The sequence below is a fragment of the Phalacrocorax carbo genome, chromosome Z, assembly GCF_963921805.1.
Source record: "Phalacrocorax carbo chromosome Z, bPhaCar2.1, whole genome shotgun sequence".
Lineage (NCBI taxonomy): Eukaryota > Metazoa > Chordata > Aves > Suliformes > Phalacrocoracidae > Phalacrocorax > Phalacrocorax carbo.
This window is the reverse complement of record NC_087548.1, coordinates 71,917,666-71,938,734: the sequence shown is the minus strand read 5'-3', so window position 1 is coordinate 71,938,734 and position 21,069 is coordinate 71,917,666. Positions and strand designations below refer to the sequence as shown.

The following is a 21,069-nucleotide window of genomic DNA, read 5'->3' as shown; positions in this document are numbered from 1 at the left end:
GAATGCTACGATGCTTCTGTGTCTATTAAAAACAAAAAAAACCCTGTTGTAACATCTTACAACATTCTCTAAGATCCTAGCTTGCTTTGTATATCTTGCCTAACATGTAGTGATGCAGTCCCCAGATAAAGGATTTTTTTTGCTGTGCCCCATCATTTCCCTGCAAATTTAAGTTAATTTTGTAGTATCTCTTAATATACCATTTCTTGGTGTTGCCAGAATAAGTTTATTAATATAAAGTTTTTGGTCTTGGTAAGTCATGACACTTTTCACATAAAGAGGTAATCTGTAACAGAGCGATCCCACAATAACAAAACCAAAGTTAGATGAGTATAGATTTCTGAAAATAGCACATGTACAAACACAGTTAAAGAGCACATTAAAAAGCTAAAGCTTCAAGAACAAATGTATAGTAGGCAACCAAAATTCAACAGACAGGCACATCATTTCAGAGACATGTTTGCTAAATGTAGCTTCTCAGATGTTTTCCCAGGAAGGGGTTGGTCTATTGTTAAGCACTGTAAATCCTGAATAATCTCTTGGGCTGCCTTACACGTGAACCTGCAATGGATCAAATGAACAATACTGACTAAGGCCGTGATCAAGACTGTTGCGAGGATATATATGTGGAAATTCATCAGAAGTGTAGCAGTACAAGCGTGCAACTAAGGGTCTGAGAAACAAGGTTTGCTGGAAATAATGTACTAATTCAGGCAGTTCAGTTACATAAAGCAAAAAAAGTTAAGAGCTCTTGCTCACAAAATCCTTCACATCTGCCACAGATGAGGCAGGCAGGTATCATGTGATGAAGATGCCATCATATGCCAGAAAAGCTTGACAAATTTTTTTCTTGTTTTCCATTCTATTAGTCTAATGAAAAATGTAATTTGAATATTCACCTTAATTCTAAACTACAGTGTATCAGTTGCAGGAATAGTAGGAAATAACATTCCCCTTTGAGCTGAACATCTTGGATCTGCTGGAATAGCTGTAAAGTATTATTTTCCCTTTTCATAGTCAGAACAGTTGTTATACGTTAAAACTACTTCGTAAAACTTGACTATACCTTTGTACAGTTTAGAATATTTCAGTTGGAAGGAACCTACAACAATCATCCACTCCAACTGGCTGACCACTTCAGAGCTGACCAAAAGTTAAAGCAAGTGAAGGACATTGCCCAAATGCCTCTTCAGCACTGACAGGCTTGGGGCATCAACCACCTCTCTCAGAAGCCTCTTCCAGTTTCTGCCGCTTAGGCTGTTCTCTGTGCCTAAATTTCTCTCCCACTCTTCAAGATGACTTTTTTTTTTTTTTTAAATCATCTAATAGTTTACAACATACTTTACAGTAAGACACTAGCTATCAGGTGGTGGAGTATTCCTGTCGTTACAAGTTAAAAGTCCTGTACAAGCTTTTGTAGAATTTCAAGCCATTTTACAAGCTACAATATATTAACTTATCAGTGAAGCATGACACTTATATGGCAGTCAAAGATTCTACCCCTCAAAAAGTCACCTAATTCTAGATTAAAAACAGTAAGAGCCATAAAACAGCTAGGTTTCAAAAAGGAAGTGGAAAAAAAGCAGGCAGAAAATGCCATTTCCTTACCAGGATATTTGACCAGGGTTAATACTAACCAATGTTAACTAATAAGATTGTGAAAAAGCACCACTGAGCTTAACAGTTCCCAGGGCCCCTTCTCTGCTGACAAAAACCATGGTCAAGAAACAGACTTATTGTGCTGAAAGATAGAAATGTGGTTGGTATGGGTGTCGGAGTTGACAGTCACTGAATCACAGCCATCTCCTACATTTCCATCTAGGCAACCTTTAAGTACTGAGATGGTTTGACTTCTTGGTGATCTATTTTGATCTGAGCTATGTCAGAAAGACATCCTGCAAAGTTCCTGTACACTATCAACTTCAGAAAAGCAGTCAAATGACAGTTTAAGAAGTTTTATTTGCTCTGTATCTTTCAGTAAATCAAGTTTAAATCATCCACAGTATTTCTTCCATCATAGTTGTGACAAAATACGAACAAAAGCATCTTTTTCTGCATACAGTGTGTCTCCCCCAAGTGCTAAGAAAAACAAACAATTAGAGCAGATCAAGAACAAACCTACAGCATTCCTTTACTTTAGCCGGTTCTGATACAGAGGCATACTTTTTAATTTGAGAGTCAATTCCAAGAGACTTAGCTAATTGCACAGCATTTGTATCATCACTGATTAGCGTCCCAAGAGCCACAAGCAGTCTAAAAATGGCTTCAAGATCTTGAACAACTTCCATAACTGTGCTGATTACTGATAAACATTGAGCTTTGCCCTCAATGTTGTTGGCTTTATGTAAACATACAGCATAGTTCAACATCAGTGTGGCAAGAGCAATGTGGATGTTCTTATTATTGCCCGATTTCATTTCTATTGCTTGTGTCATTATTTCACCTCTCTGTTCCATCATGAGCTTCTGGCCTGCCTGGCTGACAAAACAATTGCAAAGAGCTCTAAGTGCCAACAGCTGGTTTGCTTGCTTTCCATTAGGGTTCAGAAATTTAAGGAGAAGGATGGTAAGTTGTACGTGATTCTTTTCACTGCAGAACCTCTCATTCACAGTGGGATGTCTGACAGACAATCTAAGAATGTCTAGGGCTGGAAAGACAATATCTAAGAAACAAAACAAAAAAGTTAATATTGCATTATGCGTAAATGTATTGATGAGTTTCTTTCAGATACAGATATTCTTAAACCCCTAGCTTTGGGAACAGACAGTAACAGTTTCATGCAGGAAGAGATTCAAGTAAAGGCAAGTTGTCTGAAATTCATAAAGACAAGTATTGACAAACCCATACTAGTGATACTTCAATTAACCACAAAAAACATGTTCCTTAATTTAAGATAAAAACAGTGCTTTGCAAAAAATCTTAAAGTCTTTCCTAAAAGCTCTAATTGATAACACTGAAAGTAAGCATAAAATATGATAACTAATCCAAAAAGGTCTTTGAAAGCTTCTCAGTGACAGAACACCCCTACACAGGCATCTCCCTTTGTCCTCATTCCATATCTTACAGTTTAGTGTAGCTACAAAACTGCTTACAGAAAGAAAAATAAGAAAAAAAATTCAGGCTACCTTCAACTCTGACATATAATTTGCAAAGGAAAAAAAAATGTCCTCAACTCATCAGCTGGAAATCACTATAAAGAAACTGAACTTAATGAGTTTATTCAGTAGTTCCCGTCCACTTTACCAAACTTCAAACATACCTAGTTCCTTGTGCCTACTATTTGTATCTCATCCTTACAACCAAATCAAAGCTGAATCTGCGAAGCTATTTGAGCAGTTTTTCCTGCAGATATGCAGAATCTTGAGAATTAACGCTTGGTATGATACAAAGAGTCTGAAGGTATGAAGACATGAGCCATCACCAGCTCCTAGCTATGCAAAGCAGTTTGATTAAGTGATGTTATATAATAAACATGAATTTTTAACAACAAAATATTCTTCCCGTTGAATTTTTAACTGCAATTTCAAGAAAGCAGTCCATTTTAACTGCATATTTAGATACTTGTATATGGAATGTATCCATTTTTTCCAGAATGTGCAGTAACAATCAAAATAGCCTTTCCAATCCAACAGTGCCGATAATACAATATCAAATGAAGTTGCATCACCTCCACTTGTATTCATTCAGATGTCATTTCAGTAATGCAGTTCTGACCACAGAACCTAGTTTCAGTAACCTAGCTTCTTTTCTACCATTTTAAAGAGGAGCTACTTTTGAGACTTTTAAAAAATAAATTATCTCCATAATTTCATCTCTCATTTGACAACAACTTAGGACTCCAACCTCATACTTTGCTCTATTTCCATATAAGCCTCACACCTCTTTCTTGAGAATGCTCCTGCTAATGAAATAACCATGACTGACGTTTATATCAAGTTTCTCCTTTATGTTTACTGTTGTGCCAGCAACCAATTCCCAATTTTGCAATTCATGCCACTGCCCCTGCTACTGATCACTGCTATTGGCAGCAGTTTATCATCTTCTGGTTTCTGCTTGGGTTATAAACTCTTTGGGACAGACTCTGTGTAACAGCCAGCATAACAAGACTTTTGGTTCATGGTGAGGTATTGATGAGATGATGGTACAAAAATAATTGCAAGAGTCTACCTTCTGGCCAGTTAACTGCTCTCCATAGAGTCTCAAGTTGCTGTGCTGTAGGTGTTTCTGCAGAGGTGTTGCACGTTGCAGACATTAACTTTCCTAGGATTATCAAGTCATCTTCCGTAAGCTTATGTTCTTCAGTTGCATTGCCATTAAGTTCCTTTAATTTGCCTGTAAGACCAATAGCAGATGAATGACTTTCTGACATTAGAACTTCACAAATCCACATCATGAATGAAACACTACAAAAGCACTTTACAAACAAGTTACAACTATTTTAATTGTTTGGGGTGTGTGTGTGTTTATGTTTAGATTTTTAAACATTACTCTTCCCAGTTCCATCATCTTTCTAATCTTAAGTTTTTAACCATCACAATGATTGCTACTATTAAGTCCCCTCTAATACTGCAACAAAGATTCAGAATTCACTTCTTGGCCTACATGCCAGCAAAAATGCAGAAAAGCATCATAAGACCATTAGTTTTCAAAACTGAGATATGATTCTTTTCTGCTGTTTTCTATTATTAGGTAGTAAAAACAATAAAGAAAGTATATGTTCTTAGTGTGATCACAGTTTTTCTATTGTTATTATTTAAGTGTCAGAAGCAAAATATGATTGCACTATGTCCTATATTCAAATTTCAATGCAATTTAAAAATATCAAAGGATTGGTAACATTATTTTCATGTACAGCATTTTGCTTAAAATGGATCTAGCATCTGGCACCTACCAATCATGGTTCTTCCAGAATTGATGAGGGCCACATCAATAAACACACAAGCAGGCAGCATTACATTAGTACAGCCTTATGAGTTTTATAGTATGCACAAAAATCAACTGTGGCACTCTTACAAAAAAACCTCTCCCAAACCAAACAAACATTCAGCTGTTAATCTATCCCACTCGAGCCAAAATATTTACAAGTGTATTTAACCATGCACTGTTACAAAACTGCAGGAAACTCAGTAAACCTAGTTTTCATATTCTAAGCTTGAAAAACCAAACAACCCACTAAGCCTATGACTAATACAGTTATCCTTTAAGAATATTGGACAAAAACTGATGCCGTATGTTCCTAAGACTAAGTAAAAGTCTCTGCATAGCTATAATATAGGATAATGAAGGTCAGCCAGTCTTGCTCTTCTCCCTTTTAGTAAGTTCCGGACAAAATTTTACTTTAAAATCCACGCAAATCTAAAAGAAGGCTAAATCTATTACTAGCAACAACCTTCAGAAAGAAATGTTCTAGTTTGTGAATGCCTTACCTTCTCCCAGAACAAATACCAGAGTGCGAGAAAATTCAGGGAAACAGAACGAGGCTGACTGAAGATTCTGACTGGTATTTTTAAATGGAAAATGAAACCGGAACAATCCATAGAAGAGAAATATTGCAGACAGAAGGCCCCAGAGGGTCCCAGAGAGACCGTGACAGTCTTGAGAAGTGGACCTATGAAAACTTCATGAAGCTCAGCAAGGCCAAGTACAAGGGTCCTGCACCTGGGCCAGGGCAATCCCCAGGATTAGTACAGACTGGGCGATGAGTAGATCGAGAGCAACCTTGCAGAAAAGAACCTGGGGATGCTGGTGGATTAAAAATTGGACATGAGCCAGCAATATGCACTTGCAGCTCAGAAAGCCGATCCTATCCTGGGCTGCATAAAAAGAAGTGTGGCCAGCAAGCTGAGGGAGGTGATTGTCCACTCTCATGACAGCCCACCTGGAGTACTGCATCCAGCTCTGGGGTCCCCAGCACAAGACAGACATGGACCTGGTGGAGTGGGTCCAGAGAATGACCGTGTAAATGGCTGGAACATGTCTCCTGTGAGGAAGGGCTGAGAGAGTTCGGGTTGTTCAGCCTGGAGAAGAGAAGGCTCTGGGGAGACCTTATTGCGGCCTTTCAGTACTTGAAGGAGGCTTCTCAGAAAGATGGGGACAGACATTTTACCAGGGCCTTTAGTGACAGGACAAGGGGTTATGATTTTAAAAGACACTGAAACAAGTTGCCCAGAGAAGCTGTGGATGCCCTATTCCTGGAAGTGTTTGAGGTCAGGTTGGATGGGGCTTTCAGCAAGCTGAACTAGTGGAAGGTGTCCCTGCCCATGGCAGTGGGGCTGGACAAGACGATCCCAACTATTCTGTGATTCCATGACTGTAAGGCCAGGAGCCTGAGCTCTTCAAAAAGTTGGATAAAGGTGAAGGTATACTTTTTCTAAAAAGCAGAATCTCTTGTTTTAAGTTTCCTCATCAGACTATCTAAACAACTACAACATTTTGAAGCTATGTATATAAAGGGGAGGGAAGGAACTGGAAGAATTTTGGAGATCTTCAAGGCAGGTACATTGTGAATACACACTAGTTTCACAAAACCCATAGAAGTACTAAGGCACTCTACAAAAACATACTGAAATAAAGTGGTGACTGAAATAGGGTAGAAATTTTGTGGAACGTTTACATGAAATACAGAAGAAGAGATAGTAGAATAGGAATGAAACATGGGAAAAGAGAGGGAAAAACAAGCCAATAATAATGTTTACCAAAAATGTGTATAATTACTAAATATTGTACACTGTTTTTCTGTTACGGAGAGTGTTCTGCTTAAATACAGAAGTGACTATTACCACCTATGAAACTGCAGAATGCCTTACTTTAAAACTTCATAGATTACACTGTCTGGCTATCTGGTGAAATCAACTTTCATGAGCAGAAAGGGACTGCACATGACCTGTGTACCCAGCAGCTATTTGAAAAAAAGTACAGTATTCAAATATACCAGCTTGATAAAAAAGATGCTGAACAACAGCGGACATAAGCTGAGGGATAAAAAAACCTGAATATCCTATATTTAGATAAGAGTTCTTGTGAAATTCACTCATACTCCTAAGCCTTCAAATACATGCACCATTAAAGTGACGAATGTAATTTTAAAAGCTCAAAACCAAAAAACAGTAGGAAAACTATGATCTTTTCAAAAAGCTAAGTGATTTCCCAAACATGAAGTTACTTCAGACAGATGAAAAATAAAACCATCCTTGAAATTAAAACACTGACCCAGTATCTGTGTAGGATTGGCCTGGTCAAAGGTGACAGCATCCTTCTTCGGAAAATAAATATTTTCAAGTTTTGCTGCAGCTGACTGGTAGGCACCCATTCCTACATGAAGGAAATACAAAAAGCTCAACTGTGTACTGAAGTGTCTGACATAGAACAATAACGTACCAGTAAGTCCCTCCTGCTGGACATTACTAAAAAAAATCTGAAAAAAACCCGGAATGCTTATGCAAATAGCTGTCATTCTTTACATTATTTTTACATTCAAGGGTTAAAGCTTAAATCAATACCTTTACAAACTGTTCTTCCCCAATGTAAAAAATTTACTATACAAGTCTAAATTATTAACAGTGATTTCTGGATTACATGAACTATATACACAGTCATTCATTGGAATGGATATTGCAGGTGAGACATGAAAAGTAGCAAGGGGTATTTTAGAACAAAGATACCTGCTGCCCCTAAAGTCTTAATGTTTGATTATTTTCATAATGAATAGGCTAAGTTTTTATATATTGAAAGATTTGCAGATATGACCAAGTTACATCAGATGCAATAGTAGACTGAAATCTCTTAAGAAAAAGAGTAATAAAAAGTTTTCATCTATGACCTATAATGATTTCCTAGAATCACAGGCGAATTTTAGTGGCTGACAGAGTGTAATTTCCATGAAGGACATCTATCAATTTTTTTGACCAACAGCATAACTAGTAGGAAACCAAAAATCCTCTCAAAACCAAATTACTATCATATATTATAAAGCTTCTGTGCACAATTCCTAAATGTAAAAGGAGGCACTGTTATCCCTATTTTCTGAATAATTTCCAGAGTATAAGCAGCTTCAATCAGCTCACTATTTTTAATGAAGTATAAATTTGCATCAATATAGAATCCTTGTCAAAGGAAAAGCCAAAGCAGAAGATCAGCAATGCTCTTCATTAGCAGGCATCATCTCTTACCTGTATATGGATCAACCCCACCTACTGGAGCTACTGCGTCTGATGATGAACCAGGAACATAGCGGCCAGCACCTGAACAGAGACATTAGGCTTTTTAAACACCGTGACCAGTACAGAGATAACTTATACCTGTACTAGGTACTAGTTTTCAAACATCACTATTAAAGGTGTTATTTTGCACTAAAGGAATTAAATAGAAGTCTTCAACACTTCTGTTTGGTGCCGCTGGTGGTGATGATGGCATTCACAAGCTACGTGACCCAAGCTGGGAGACATTCTGGCATGGTCTCTGGCACCCACTAGCACGAAGGCCCCCAATACAGCAGATACCTTATCCATGACAAGCTGCAGGGGAAAGGCACAGCTGCCCAGGCCTGGTCTCTCCCTGTGCCTGGGGCCAGCAGCAGCCTCTCCTGTGGGAGGTGCACTCTGGCACTGAGGCCTCAGGTGAAGGAACTGCAGGGTCTTTGAATCTGCAGAGACCACAGCCTGAGCCACACAAAGCAAGGGAGGAGACACATCTGAAGACCACAGTAGAACAAAGAAAAGACTGTCAAGATAGGAAGGCTGAAGGCCGTGGCTTTTGGCAACAGCACAAAGGCTACTGCTCCACCTGTAGATGTGGAACTGCAGAACAGGCATAGTGCCCTGACACTGGTGTGGACAAATATCCAATAGAGGATGCATCAGAGCCAGCTGAGACTGCACCTCATGCCTGCAAAAAGGGGAAAGGAAAGCAGTAGTGGTGGGAGGCTTCCTCCTGCAGCGATTGGAGGCACCCATCTACTGACATGACCCGGTATCTTGGGAAGTTTGTGTCTGCTGGAGGCCAGGATGCTGCAGAGAGACTGCCACACCTTGCCTGGCCTTCAAAATATTACCCTGCTGCACTTCCACGTGGGCATCAATGATACTGCCAAGGAAGTCCTGGAGAGTACCAAGAGTGATTAGAGAGCTCTGGGGGAAAAGGTGAATGGTCCAGGTGGTGTTACTTTGATGCCGCCAGGAAATCAAAAACACTTGAGTAGAAACAGACTCATCAAGTGGATCAGCAACTCACTGCATGGCTGGTTTTGCAGGCAGGAGTTTGGCATCTATTGACTACAGGACCCTCTCTGAGCAGCAAGAGCCACTAATTAGGCATGGGATAAGCCTGACAAAGCAGGGCTGGAATGTCTTTGCAAACAGGCTTGCTAAACTATTGAGGAAGCCTTTAAATTGGCTATGCTGGGGAGGGTTAGAATCTAAAATTTAGGGTGAAAGGTACCAATAAAGGTCACATAATAAGGAAAAAGTAATAAAGGAAAATTACTTCTATGAATATACCCGTTCCTGTGTTGGCCATGCATGCGAGAGTTTGAGAAAACATAAGCTTTAAGACCTTAATCCTCTGCTGTGGAGGACAGTGACATGAGGCAGAAGAGACAGCAGAGGGCTCTCCTCTGCTGAAGAGATCTGGACCTGCTTTGACAGTGGCAGAGTCCATCTCATCAGTCTGTCCCACACTACTGCCCCAAACTGAGAACTGCAAACAGTGGTCTGGAGCTGAACACTGCAACTGGACACAATAAAATATGCACCTTATATGCCAGCAAGATAGACTATTAATTTTACATTACCTGTAAATGGATCTGCTGCAGCTGTTGTACTTGATCCAGATGAAGAGCCTGGAACATAACGTCCAGCACCTAGAGAAACATTAAGAAAAGCAGTGACTATTTAATAACATCAAGCTATGTACAAATGTCAATACTTTTCAGAAATAAGCAGCTCAAAAATAAAGCCAAGTATCAAATAAGTCTAATTGTTTCTTGTAGCAGTATAAGTAGTCTGATCCTATCCACACAGAAGTCTCCTGATGCTGAACAAATTCATCCTAATTATCTGAGGGTCAGCAATTTGTTTTCTGGGGCATACACAATTACACATTTGGACACAGCCAAATAAAAAGTATGTGCGTAAGTTCAGATGACTGCAGCTCTGTGAGTTGCATCTAAACCTGATTAACAGCTGGTATTCACATTTCTAGCTAACTGCAAGAAAAACATTTATCTCAATTATTTTATTCACATTTTGTTCCACACGTCATTTGCAAAACTGGTTGAAGTAAGTCTGGTTTATTTTGGAAATGATAATCAGGATGTAATTGATTAACGTGATTCAGCTGACAAGTAATTAACTTGTTCTAGTTCCATTTCCTGCCTGGCAAAGGGTAATTTATGTATTTCACTCAGTTTCAGTTCATTCTCTAGCGGAAGTTTTGTATTTTATTATTTATTATTTTTATTATTTCCTTAACAGCCCCTGGCCACCTCTTAAAGTAATATGAAAAGTGGAGTTTTCTTCCACTGGAAAAAAAGATTACGCTGAATAATATAACTGGCTTGACAAAAAATTTTGTTGAAAATTTGTTCTGACAAATACTTCACAAGTTCATCAAGTTTTCGTATTTTTCTTGCCAAATTTATTTGTGCTTTGCCCTCAATCATTCAAGGACATAGAAGTCCTGTACAAGAAGTGCAGGAGCTACGACACTGAAGTCTGCCTGAGCAAGCAGTGAGGTGGACTAAAGACTGGCTGAACAGCCAGGCTCCGAGGGTGGTAATCAGTGGCACAACATCTAGTTGGGAGGCCAGTCACTGTTGGTGTACCTCAGGGGTCAGTACTGTGTCCAGTCCTGTTTGAGATCTTCATTAATGATCTGGAAGATGGGTCAGAATGCACCCTCAACGATTTTGCTGATGACACAAAACTGGGAAGAGTGACTAATGTCACTGTTTAAGTTTAAAACTTTTACCTGTAAACGGATCTGAAAACTGAGCACTTGAACTCAGTGTTTGCCCCTTAGTGTTGTCTATGATGAACTTGGCCACCTGATCCAGAAACATAGGATTTAGATCATTCTTTTGCAGGAAGTTGTACGCAGTCAGCCAAGGATCTTCAGTGATGTTATATGGCAGTTTGTAGGAAGGCCCACTTTCATTTACATCAATAGTGAAAACATAGTCATATTCCTTTAAGCAGGATTAAAATAAAAAACAGTTAGAAGTTTGTCTGCACTTTTTACATAAGGATGTATCAAATGTAGACTAAAAACGGCCCAAGACTAAGCTAAAAACTTTAATACTGCTACTTGCAATTTGTAACAATAATACTCTCCTACACAGGCTGCAAATAAAAAAATATTTTAACCATACCCTGTGTTTTCAATAATTCTCTGTCTCAAGAAGAGACAGAACAACAATAGCATATAAAACATCATATCATAACGCATGTGCAGATTTATTACAATATAACAGATGCATCAGGCAACTCTCATGGACAGCTCTGGCTGCCTGCAAAGCTATCGGGCAGTCAGATGCCTCAAAAAACTTCAGTCTTAAAAGCACACCTCTAATACTAGAAAACAAATTCATAAGGTTTCTTTAAACCATCTGAGAGAAAATTAGTGTCTCAAAGGCATTCCTTCTCTGGTGGCGCTACACAGAGACTTCACTGAAATATACACAGAAAAGGAAACGTTTTTCAGCTTACCTGTCTTTAAGTTCAAAATTTACTACAGAAAAGGGGTACAGAAAGCTTGGTAGCTAATATTTTATATAAGTCTTGCATTATAAATTGTACAGTTCACTTCCTTTGGAAATGAAGTTAAAACTAGCTTTTCAAGGTATCAGCAATAAATACTACAGAACTTGATCATTTCTCTACTAGAAGTTTACCTTTCTCTAAAATAATTTGTCTCCATTGGTTTGCTTTTTCACAAAATATGTTTCAAAAAAAATAAAGCAAGCAGTACTTATTTATACTTCTATCTTTGAGTTTTAATAGATCAAAGATGACAGAAAACTACCAAGTACTTATTTTCTAAATTATATTTTAACTAAGCAAAGACTGGAATACATTTTTAATGGGAAATCAAGCATTTTAGTTAGGAAGAAATAAAGCCAATTAAAGTTTGCATATACCTTTCCTTCAAATAAAACCTTTCCAGATGTTTGTTGTGTGGCTCCAGAAGAACCAACAACGTCGCCAATCTTTATCCATCTTCCTTCACTAACACTCCACTGATACGCTTCGACTTTCCCATTATCTTTAATAAGCCGTGTCTGTCCATCTCTTGTTCCTATAGACAGGAGTGTTAAGAGTTTGAACAAATTCAAGAATACGATTTACTTTAGGAGAGAAAAAAAGTCTTCAAATAGTGCTGAAGTTTAAAGATGAAAAGATAGTTCACCAACATTTAAAGTCACAGCACAGGAAGTAACTAGATGCTACATGTCACCACAAGAATAGCAGGAATCTCGACAACAGCATTTCACAATTATGGTTATGGGATCTGCCACCAGGCTAAGTTGCAAAAGCAATCCTCAAGTCAGGTATTTCAAAAGTTTACCATTTTCCCAGGGAGGTGACAATCAAGAAAGGTGATATTCTCCCATGGTCTAACAAGATGGGAAGCTACATATGATTGTCAGATATAAGCCACTTGCTGATGAGAGCCAAGGGCTGAGGTCACTGGTTCGCCTTGGGGATAATTATTTGTCTATTTAAGAGTAATCTTAACTACTACTGCTTCCACTGTATTCTCAGTAGTCTCTCAACTACCTGGGAAATGTAAGCTGAGTCAATCAAACTATTTTTTCTGCTTTAGTATTCAGCTTGAAATTTGCATCTACTTTTCTTTTAGGAAATAATTTCATATTCAGTAGTTCTTTTGCAGATTACATCACTGTCTCATATAGTATTGGCACGGCGGGCATAACAGATCCAAAACCAATCCAAAACAATCTTGAACATGCTGCAGCATCCTGAATTCTACCTTCTAGATTATCTCATAAGAATTTTTTTACCATTTTCAGCTACAAAAAAATATTTTAAACTAGAGCCTTGCCTCCAAAAGAATCAATGAAAGTACAGTAGAGCAAAACTAAGCTGTTTTCTTCAGGAACTCTGCTGACAGTGATCAAAGCCTTAATTTTGGAAACTATCAAGAGTTTCAGTACCTCAGAACAAAGATTTTGAGACATCTCTAAAATGACAAAAGTACAGTAACTTACCAGGATCCTTAAGATGTTCTCTTCCAGGAAGGTCATCAGCATTAATATCCCCTAAATCACCAGTTTTAGGGTCAATGGATGATTGGGAAAGCTCATTTTCAAAAGCTTGTATCTCCTCAGTACTTGCTGTACGTTCCAAAGACTCTGTAAACACTCTTATAATTCCATCACTGAATGGAGAGAAAACATTCAAACAAAAATACTACTTTAAATGTCAGAATTATTACATACATTCTGATGTTAACTTCTACGTAATGAGAAATCACCATTATTTCTAACAACCCCTCCCAATTATTTTCATGAAAGGAATTTGCTCTCATACTAAGAACAGCCAGAGAAAGACTTAAGCGGGTAACCCTATCTGTAGTAGAATTTTAGAATCAGGATGGGATATGCCTATCAAAAAGGTTCTTTATACAGTACTTGGAAGTCCATTCTCACCACACTCATGGTTTACCGCATTCTCAGAGAGCTCACTCTACCCCTGCAATTCACATCACAAAATGACTTTTTGGATCAAGTGTAGCACGTGTTTAAATTTAATTGACACACACGCTTTGATGGCTGTAATTTTAAATATAGATGAAACCGGTATCTAGAATGATGCTTGTAATTTCATCAAGGGTTTGCAGGTTTACATCTAAAAATACACTGAGCATAAAACCTGGATACCTTGCACCAACTACAATGTCACCATTGTCTAACACACAGCAGCACCATACAGACTGAGCTGGGAGTCTGATTGTTTGAGCACATTCCCCTTGTTTCCAGATTCTGAGAGTCCTATCCTCTCCAGTGGTAACAAAATCTGAAAAGAAAGAAATATAAAAACTTTGAAAACATAATTTTAGTGTACTGTGATACCAGGTGCTGTTCTGCAACTGGGTATCTAAACATCACAACAGTAAAAGAAGCTTTTTATAATTTAATACTTCTCTCAATTGCAAGAAGAGAGCTAAAAGACAGCTACCGCGTAATTGTCTGTGCTGGTTTTGTTTGGGATAGAGTTAATTTTCTTCACAGTAGCCAGTATGGGGCCATGTTTTGGATTTGTGCTGAAAACAGTGTGGATAACACAGGAATGTTTTAGTTCCTGCTGAGCAGTGCTTACACAGAGCCAGGGCCTTTTCTGCTCCTCACCCCACCAGCGAGTGGGCTGGGGGTGCAAAAGGAGTTCGGAGGAGGCACAGCTGGGACAGCTGACCCCAACTGGTCAAAGGAATATTCCATACCATATGACATTGTGCTCAGCATATGAAGCTGGGGGAAGAAGAAGGGGGTACGTTCAGAGTGATGGTGTTTGTCTTCCCAAGTCACCATAACACATGATGGAGCCCTGCTTTCGTGGAGACAGCTGAACACCTGCCTGCTGCTAAGTAGTAGTGAATCAATTCCTTGGTTTGCTTTGTTGGCATGCATGGCTTTTGCTTTCCCTATTAAACTGTCTTTATCTCAACCCATGAGTTTTTTCCCATTTACCCTTCCAATTCTCTCCCCCAGCCCACAGGAGTTGGGTGATTGAGCAAATGTGTTGTTCTTACTTGCCACCTGGGATTAAATCATAACATTGTCCTCTCAGAAAAAATAAAGTGCATAAGTTGCAGGCTAAGCAGCAAGCCAGGGAATGAAAACGTACTCTAGATTAAAAAAAGATTCCTTCCTTCTTTTAAGAGTTTAAAGAACTTTGAAGAATTTTGTAACCATCACTGTTTTATCTTGCCCTATACTTGCATAGTTCCACATTTGTTTTAAATTCAAATTTTTTGCAAGGTAGACCTGCTTTTTCAGGATACATGCATAAAGCACTCTCAGAAGTCTATGAACTCCTCAAAGAGGAATTTTAAGGCATAAGACAATTATGATATACACATCCACTACTATGCATGCACTGTACCTGTTTAACAAATGTGCAAGTGTCCCATACACCACACAAAGATCACCGACTTGGAATTGCATCTGCAACTGTCTGCAATTAGTTCTGAACATCTAAACCTCTAACTCTGAAAACAAATGCAATTAAGCCCCACACAAAATTCTTAACCCAAACTATTTGAAATGTATTTTGAAAACTTTCTGTGCAAGTATCTAACTTTACATTATCTCAAACTGGTAAGCCATGCGTTACCGTTTTATTACTCTCTAACAATGCTGAAATACAGGTGGCAACCTACATGATAGTTTTGCCTATTGCTTTGCCAAAGATTCACTTAAGCCTTACAATTAGGCCTAACATAGGACCTTTCATCTCACCTACTGCCAAAGCAATTCTGCTGGAGGTGTGATTTGGAGTGAATCACAGTATTTTTTTTTAAATTTTGATGCTAAAAAAAAAAGAAGTAAATGAAATGTAACCCAAGTTCTTTAGTTGTGGCAGCTCCACAGAACTACAGAAAGCCTACCCTGTTATTTCATTTTGGAAGAACGTTGGGTAATAATCACAAAAATAATCTCACCTTTACATTGAGGGAAGACAGAGATGCTGTATATATAATTTGTATGTCCATAATACACCTGCAGACACTTGCCAGAGATGTGCCATCTTCGAACACTAGCATCATTAGCACAGGAAAGGAATTCCATTTCACTGAGAATAGCTAAACCTCTCACACAATCTTCGTGTCCTTTATAGAAGAAAAGAAAAACTTTCAGTGCAGATCTTCTTTCCATTAGCAGCAGTATGCCATTTCTATTTAGCTCACATCTAAATCCTGGCAACCAATCTTCGTTATGGGAGCAGTTTTTTTAAAAAAAAAAAGGGGGGAATTCATTGCTCATTATTCTCTGAAAAAAAAATCTAACTCTCTTAAAAGAGATGCGATTCTGGGGTCTACACTTAGAAATCTTGCTGAAAAATTGTTCCATTTATCTACAGTTTTGTGGGGGTTTAATTTTTTTCTATGTTTTGAAGGAGCACATAACCCTCATGAAATTACCAAATGCAGCAACATTTACCAGTGAATGTTCTTTCACATCTGCCTGCCTTCCACAGTTTAATAGTTTTGTCAGCTGAGCCAGTCAACATTAATCCCTGTTCAGGCAGTATTTTCACAGCCCATATTGCAGCTGTGTGACCCTGCAAAAAACCAACATGTTACACTTGTCAGAATCAAATTTAGAATACCTGTTTTATATTCACGTAGAGAAACTTTGTACCTGTAATGTCATCATACATCTGTCATTCAACCAGACCTTGGCTGTCATGTCCCATGATCCACTTAACAATGTGCCGAATTTCCCAGACGAAAGGCTGCAAACTAGAATGAATATTCAAATCAGCACTGACAAGTTTCCTGCATTGCCACCAATCTTACGCCAGCAATTTAAAGGGATGCATTTAAGAAGATTTACTTGGAATTAGTAGAGTACTTAGTGTTGAGGAGTTTCGGGAAAAATTAATTGGAACTGTGGTTGCACTGCAACCTAGAAAGGAGCTGCTTAAAAATCTCTTCACCTTAGATTATGAGATTTTGCATCTTCTTGCCATTCATATTTTAAATTTCCCTTAGTTCCAGATCTCTTCTCCTCAGACTAGAATATATTGACAACAGGTTAGATAACCACTGAAGACACAGAATTAATGCAAAGGTTTAGATTTAAGATTACAGAAAAAGCCAAGATTCCATCAACATGTACTGCTTTATATCCTCAAGAAGCAAGATTTCATACAAAAAATACTTATCTTCTTGGATGGCAAAAGAGTACTAGAAACTTGGTAATATTTAAAGATTTAGCAAACAGATAATCTGCAAATGCTCCACTAATACACAGACATAAAACTGAAGACACACAGTGCTAGTAAGGTTATAAGTTTGCAAAAAGAGCTAAGGAGTAAACAGAGAGTACCCTGTCCATCTCACCATTCACTGAAGGAAAGTATGGCCTTATCTTTCTTGCTTCTGTCACCCCACAGTGGGAACTGGACAGTATTCTAAGCCCTGTCACTTGTCATGTCCTACTTTTTCCCCCCACTTTAAAACCAGATTTTACAGTTAATGTAATTCTGCATTTTTTTTAAATGCTTTGCATTACTGTAAAAATTGCTACAAATACTTTTTTGTAGGGGAATCTATAACTTGCCTAGAACAGCCCATCCCTTCTCACACCTGTGGAGGGAGAATGTCACATGTTACTTTAACCACTCATCCATCCCAGGTTTCTGATAAAGTACATAAGCTACTCCATGTCTCCTTACACAGTGACGTTATTTTCTTTCTTTCTAAGAGAAAGCCAAGATGTTTATAATACATCAGTACATTTTCGGTGCTGCTTAGCAGTCCAGGTTATTTTCAAACTGCTCTCCCCAGCCATTCTTTAACACAGTTAAAAAAAGCCCCAAAACCTCCAAGACTTGGCATGTTTATTTTTGACACCCTGTAATTACATGATTAGACTGTTCTAAGGTCTATTAAATACTAGATCAGCTCACAAAAAGATAAAATTAGTGTGCTAATATGAAAATTGCTGAATCTTTTGTTATATCGCTCAAGAAAAGGTACGCAGAGTTGGTTTAATGTCACGTTGCACTGACCTGACTAATGAGAGATTAAATTTCTGCAGTGAGCTTTTAGTGTTCGCTATGTTTTTAAAGCGCCAATTAACATTAGATCAGCATCTAGGTAGCAAAATGGGCAGTGAAATTTGTTTATTTAGGAAGCTAACTTTTTGTACTGCTTTCAACTTAGACATAAAAATTAATACACAGAGAACAGGTTAACTGCGTCTTAAAAATCCAACTCTTGGCAAAAGGGTAATCGTTATGTAAATTCCCATGTGTCAGCCAAGGCATTCATCAGTGTAAACTTGGAGGTCCTTGCAATGAAGTCACTGCATGAATTGAGATTATAAAATCCTATTTACAGACCCTGTAATTAAAAATCTGCTATGTTAAATAACGAAAAAGTCAGAACTTGAGTTTTATAACAACTTAATTTTCTTGCTAGCAAACCATGTCAACTTTTATAGAACAAACTCCAAAATAAAATGGCTACATACCTGTGTTCCTATGACCCTTAAGGATGTAAAGGGGAGCTGGGCTATTAACTGTGAAAATGCAAATGTTATGATCATTGCCGCCAGTTGCAATCAGCCCATGAGGATAGAGGTCACTTGGAGGTATGATGCACACACAAGATACAAAATTTGAGTGGCCGCTCATACAGTGCATTTCAGTAAAACCCCTGTTAAGACTAAACATATACGATAATCAGTTCAGAGTCATGACAGAAACAGTACTTATCTGAGGCACTGAAATACAACAGGTGTTTTACACTCCAAATCCTGAAATAATAACTATGCTTGCATTGTCCTGAATAAATACTATGGATTACCTAGAAAGAATGAAAAACGTAGGAGAAAAATTATATCTCAGCATTCCCACCCAGTAAGCAATATTTAAAGCTTTCCACTCATTTTTAAGTAATGGTAGGCCTGGAAGGACTTAGTTTTGTTTTTCCCTGCTCCCTGGAAAATGCTGTGCCCAATTTCATCAGAGGTAGTTGCAGTTTGCCTTTATGAAATCTTTTGTTGTCTCACGACTCAAATATGTATCCCAATACACCCTGAAATAACAGAGCACATAACTGCAGAAAGTTTAAGGCCTAACTGTCTATTCACTGGCTCTTAATTATGAGCACTATGGAGGTTTAATAGTTAAATGGTTCATAACTGACTCAAGCAGCATCCTTATTTTTCAACATGATCCAGCCTCAATAGTTACAGCACTAACTGGAAAAAGCTACTTATCCCAACACAATAAATGTGTGCATTGTGGTGGTGTTTGTTTGGTTCTGGGTTTTTTCTTTCTGTGTTTGTTTTGGTGTCTGTCCCGTCCCTCCCACGCCCCCCCTCCCCCGCACCCCAACAAAAAAAACCCATATCATATCACACTGTCATCCTTCACACTCCAATGCTTGGAAAACTTGGAATATGTAGGGAGATCACGATGCTCTTCTAAATTCTAAAACGTCTTCTCTACTGGAGGTACAAAAAACAAATAAAGGTAACATACCTTCCTGTAAAATTTAAATAACATAAATAACATACAGCAGCTTGCTTACCCACTAAACCCTGCCTACTGTAATCCCAGAGTCTTCAAAGCAGAAAGAGATAATTATTACCAATGCTGTGACTCTGCATAAGTTACCCTCACTGTATTAGTGACCCCACAGGTACCCTGGGTCTTCCTCACACAGACCTGAAAAATTACAGGTTAGAATTAGACCTCTTTCCCTGCAATATATTTCTATACAACTTAACAAGCTCTTCCCCTTATGACAAGAGATTTAGTAAGACGCAATTAATGAGAGTAGTTTTCCTTCCTCTCAGCTGCAGAGCTACAGAGATCAACTTAAACAGACATGTGAGCTTTCAGGCAGATTTGCCAATTACCTCTATTTCACCAGAAGGCAATGGAAAGAATATCCATGCCTAGCAACTTCAGAATAGAGTTTATAATAATAGATACATGAGAGGATACATCCTGTGGCTTCTTGCAATACCTTGTATCTCCATCACCCCCTATTGCTTATTGCTTAGCAGTACCTCTTCTTGTCATAATGATATGCTACAAAATTCACTGAGTGAATTCAGAAAGACAAATCCTGTAGGATAGTAGTGCAGACAACCCTGTACAACAAGGATATCTGAGAAAATAACATTGGGGTTTTATTTCCTTTTCCAATGTCTTTGCATGTTTAAATTTTCTGTGTAGTTTTTTGTTCATATTCCGTTTATAAAATCATTAAGGTTGGAAAAGACCTCTAGGATCATCAAGTCCAACCATCAGCTCAACACCCTCAGGCTTCTTAAACCATGCCTTGAAGTGCCACATCTACACGTCTTTTAAATACCATCAGGGACGGTGATTCTACCACATCTCTGGGCAGCCTGTTCCAATGTCTGACCACTCTGTCAGTAAAACCATTTTTTCCTAATATCTAATCTAAACCTCCCCTGATGCAGCTTGAGGCCACTTCCTATCGTTCTATTGCTAGTAACTTGGGAGAAGAGACCAGCACCCATCTCGCTACAACCTCCTGTCAGGTAGTTGTAGAGAGCAATAAGGTCTCCCCTCAGCCTCCTCTTCTCCAGGCTAAACAACCCCAGTTCCCTCAGCCGCTCCCCATCAGACCTGCTCTCCAGACCCTTCACCAGCTTCATTGCCCTTCTCTGGACACGCTCCAGCACCTCAATGTCCTTCTTGTACTGAGGGGCCCAACACTGAACACAGCACTCGAGGTGCGGCCTCACCAGTGCCGGGTACAGGGGCACGATCACCTCCCTGCTCCTGCTGGCCACACTATTGCTGATACAAGCCAGGATGCTGCTCCGCGAGGGCAAGGAAAGAGATTTTTTTAAAAATGTTCAACGCAGACTCATCAGGGCGCCTCCAGCCACCCGGGCCCGGCACCAGCTAGAGCCCGCCGTCTCCCCGAGCCCCGCCGGCAGCCCCAGGGGCGGCGGCGGGTCGCCATCCGCCGTGTCAGGGGTCCCGCTGAGCCTGGTCCGGAGCGGCCGCCCAGCTCGGCGGCCGGCACTCACCCGTCGGGAGCCCAGAGTCGCGCAGTTCGGTCCCGGGAGACGGAGACGAAACCACCCGGTGGGAAGAGGCCGCAGGTCAGGCCCCGCACGTCCTGCCCGTGCCCCAGCAGGGAGCAGCGTAACCGGTAGGCACCACCCTCGCCCGCCATAGCGGGAAGCCGCCCGGCCGTCCTGACACAGCAACTCCCGCCGCCGCCGCCGCGAGAGCCGCCGCCGCCACCGGAACCCACTGCGCGCCGCGCCGGAAGAGGCGTCCCCGGCCACGCCGGCGGGGACGGGGTGCGGCGAGACTCCACATCCCGGCA

At 39.5% G+C, this 21,069-nt stretch overlaps 1 protein-coding gene across 2 annotated transcripts; it reads right to left on the bottom strand.

Moving 5' to 3' along the window:
- Positions 1–1,939: 1,939 nt before the first annotated feature.
- Positions 1,940–21,020, bottom strand: PLAA (phospholipase A2 activating protein). 2 transcript variants are annotated; one of them, XM_064438607.1, is made up of 14 exons: positions 20,765–21,020; positions 18,218–18,411; positions 16,379–16,479; positions 16,178–16,298; positions 15,679–15,846; positions 13,898–14,033; positions 13,226–13,395; positions 12,134–12,291; positions 10,966–11,182; positions 9,788–9,856; positions 8,169–8,240; positions 7,210–7,311; positions 4,168–4,332; positions 1,940–2,662 (listed from the first exon to the last, which is right to left on the bottom strand). In XM_064438607.1, the coding sequence occupies exons 1-14, from the start codon at positions 20,911–20,913 to the stop codon at positions 2,097–2,099; spliced, it is 2,388 nt and encodes a 795-aa protein (XP_064294677.1). In that variant the 5' UTR covers positions 20,914–21,020; the 3' UTR covers positions 1,940–2,096. The 2 variants fall into 2 exon arrangements, with proteins under 2 accessions (XP_064294677.1, XP_064294678.1); XM_064438608.1 differs by lacking the exon at positions 20,765–21,020 and adding an exon at positions 16,677–16,753 and having other exon boundaries at positions 18,218–18,337.
- Positions 21,021–21,069: the final 49 nt, after the last annotated feature.